Source organism: Geospiza fortis, unplaced genomic scaffold, assembly GCF_000277835.1.
Source record: "Geospiza fortis unplaced genomic scaffold, GeoFor_1.0 scaffold244, whole genome shotgun sequence".
Taxonomy (NCBI): Eukaryota; Metazoa; Chordata; class Aves; order Passeriformes; family Thraupidae; genus Geospiza; species Geospiza fortis.
Genome location: NW_005054370.1, coordinates 3,503,968 through 3,507,033, shown reverse-complemented (window position 1 = coordinate 3,507,033; position 3,066 = coordinate 3,503,968). Strand labels below are relative to the sequence as shown.

Below are 3,066 nucleotides of genomic sequence, written 5' to 3'. Positions count from 1 at the left end.
TTTATTAGGAAAGAAGCTTATTTAATATTAAATGTTCAATGACAGAGACAATCAAATTTGTAACAGAAATTCAAAGATACTTTATTTCCATTTCTCATATATCAAGAAGCTAGGAATTGCTTAGTTGTAAAAATGGGATTCATTTTCGTTCAATTCACACAAATACTAAACATTTATTCTTGTGTTTTAAAGTCCAAGAATGAAAACTTGCAATTAAACACTGAGCAAGCCATGTGTTCAGGTTATGTTGGTTTCTTATCTTAAAAAGTCTTAAAGAAAAAGAATGATACAGGACTTATATTCTCAGTAGCATATGTGCTATTATCAACATATCTTTTTGAACTCTGGGAGGAAACACCAGTCCTGAATTAAATTTTATTTAAAAAAAAATCTAACTCAACTTTATATTTTTCTATGCCACTACAGCTTTCTTTCACCTCATTTAAAAGCAGATCTTCAGTTTAAGCTGTCTTCCACTATCTTCGCAGACTCTTCACATAGTAGTCCTATAATGCAAAATTTTGGGAGAACAGACGATTAGACAGCATTAGGAGCATTTTGTTTACCATTCCTATACACTTGCCCAGTTGTTAGCTGTCATCTTAACTCTACAAAAACATCACACCATTGAACATGACTGGCATTAGAAGCAATGATGTAGCATTAATGGTTTAATATCAACATTAAATGTTTAAGAGTTCCTAGCATACATAATGCAACTACAGTAAAAAATTATATTGCAAGAAGCTCATTTACCAGCCGTCACCTTCACTGTTAGTTCCATATTTCAGGAATACAACTAAAGACCTTCTGTAAGAAAGCTATGTCAAGAGTGGGGAAAAAACTTCAAGTTGTCCTTTCAATACATAATTGCCTATTGCTTAGCTGCTTAATTTCCCACAAATAGTTTCCAGCATACATTCCTGCCATCAACACTGCCATCATTTGGTGGCATCTGTCTCTGCACTTATATCTGCCTTACAAGCCTGTTACCAGCCATTCCACTCTTCCGTGCTATGGCTCACTGCAAAGTCTCCTACACAGTAGGAAATATTAAGCACATACCTCTTAAGGACTTGAATTGCATTGAAAGTAACAAGGCGAATATTATGTAGTGTTTATTGCATTTTAAACTCTTTAAAGATATCTAATTCTGGGCAGCACTGCATCCCTACACACAGTTGAAAGAAAATTCCATTCTGTTAACATCAGATTTACAGTATTCACACAATACACAAAGTCCTTTTCACTAGCTTCAAAATCAAAAACACAACAGTAAGCTTAAAGATTACAGGCAACAGCATTCAAACATGGATGTGGGTAGAGAAAGGAGTACCTGGCATGAGTACCTGCTTAGTTTGACTGAATCCTTGATTTTTAATTTGGCTTTTCATGGGCCGCTCACAACACCAACGCTGTGTGAGGTATGGTAGTCAGCTGCAATAATTCATAAACCCTACACTTCCATCAATCCAATGCTACTGGCTCTCGAGTTACAGAACAAACTGCATTAGAATGCAAGGCAATGAAGCAAAAAAACTAGAAACATCCTTGACAAAGAAATACTAGCAGTTTATATGAAAACAAAGTAGTCCAACATGTGCCTCAAATATTAAGTATTTAAAAGTTTCTGCTGATGTACCAACACAATATGGACTTAAATACAAAACCAGTTCAATTAAAAAAAAAAAAAACCGATAACAAAATCCCTAAAAATAAAAAGGATAATTAATTTTTCTATGGTGACTATATTACAAATATGTCCCAAAGAGGCACTCTAATGGGGGCATGAGTCTGCTACAAAATAGCTGAGACAAAACAATGTACCTCAAAATGTTTTGCAGGACTACACTGTCATTTCCTTCAGAAGGTGCTTTAGTTTGTCTTCTTACTTGACTTAGTTCCATCTTCATCTGTGCATACTTACGCTGCACTGTTAAACAGTAACAAAAAGCCCTAATCAAAGTTTGAAATAATGCACTTACCTCTGTCTGATCTGAGGTCATATCAGATCAGTTTTAATTGGACTGAGTGTCACCTTCAGATTTAATGTCTTCATTGGTCCCATTGACCTCATTCTTAGTCTCACTCTCCTTCGAGTCTGTATTTGTGTCTTCACTCTGTTTTTCTCGACTACTGGACTTCATACTACTTTTTTTATCATCAGATCCCCTCTTTTCTGCCATGAAAGAAGACATTGACCATGGATTTCAAAGTAAAAACAAACATTGCACACGTGAGATATACATTGCATACAACATGGGACAATTACTTTCTATAGCAATAAGAGTAATACTCAAAAAGTTACAGAAATAGGCTTCAGACTACCATGCTGGAATGGAGAGGGGACAAAATAAAGGCAGAAGGAGACAGTATAAGGTGGGGGAGGAGGAGAAAGGTCAGACCTCCTAACAGAGGGAGCTACTCAGCTCTCTGTCAAAATGAACAAATTGGAGGTAAAGAGGTTAGGCAGATGTGTAATTATGGTGCATGGCTTCCTTTCTTATTATGGGACTCTTTTGGTCCCCACATTTTGATTTCTGATTGTGTATGGCTTGCTTTGGTTTATAATTTTTGTTAATTATGGTTCTTGAAAGGGAATCAGAAGAAAGGAGTGGTGGACAATGCTTGACTGCATAATCAAAGAAATTGATACTTGCCAATTAAAAACTAGCAATCTCAAACTATCAAATACTTTGGGAAACAATATTAAGCACTGACAGCTTTGAAGGTGGAGATCAGTGATGACCAAAATTAAATTTGAAGCTGCACATTTGTCAGCGTTGTTAATTCTCAATTTTATAAAAACAGCAGTCATTTATAAACAACTCATTAAAAGGGCTTGGGGAGACAGCTTGGAAGAGATATAAAAAGCAATTTTTTTTCAAAGGCAAAGAAACAGCAAGCTGTGGGGGAAGGAGCCCACAATTTGATCATGAATTGGGAAACTTACTGAAGCATTTGCTACACTAAAAACTCAATCTTCAAAGAAGGAAGGAAGCCAGAAGTAAAAATATTTCCATGGGAAGAAAAACATTCAGTATTAGAGCTGCGTGCCTCATCTGT

General features: G+C 35.8%; 1 protein-coding gene across 1 annotated transcript in view; it reads right to left on the bottom strand.

Annotated features, from left to right (window-relative positions):
- Positions 1-3,066, bottom strand: part of LUC7L3 (LUC7 like 3 pre-mRNA splicing factor) — a 15,603-nt gene continuing 12,537 nt past the window's right edge. The window contains 3 exon segments of the mRNA XM_031059933.1: positions 1-1,790; positions 1,793-1,933; positions 2,039-2,179. Of these exon segments, the coding sequence (XP_030915793.1) occupies positions 1,747-1,790; positions 1,793-1,933; positions 2,039-2,179 (326 nt within the window). The 3' untranslated portion in view covers positions 1-1,746.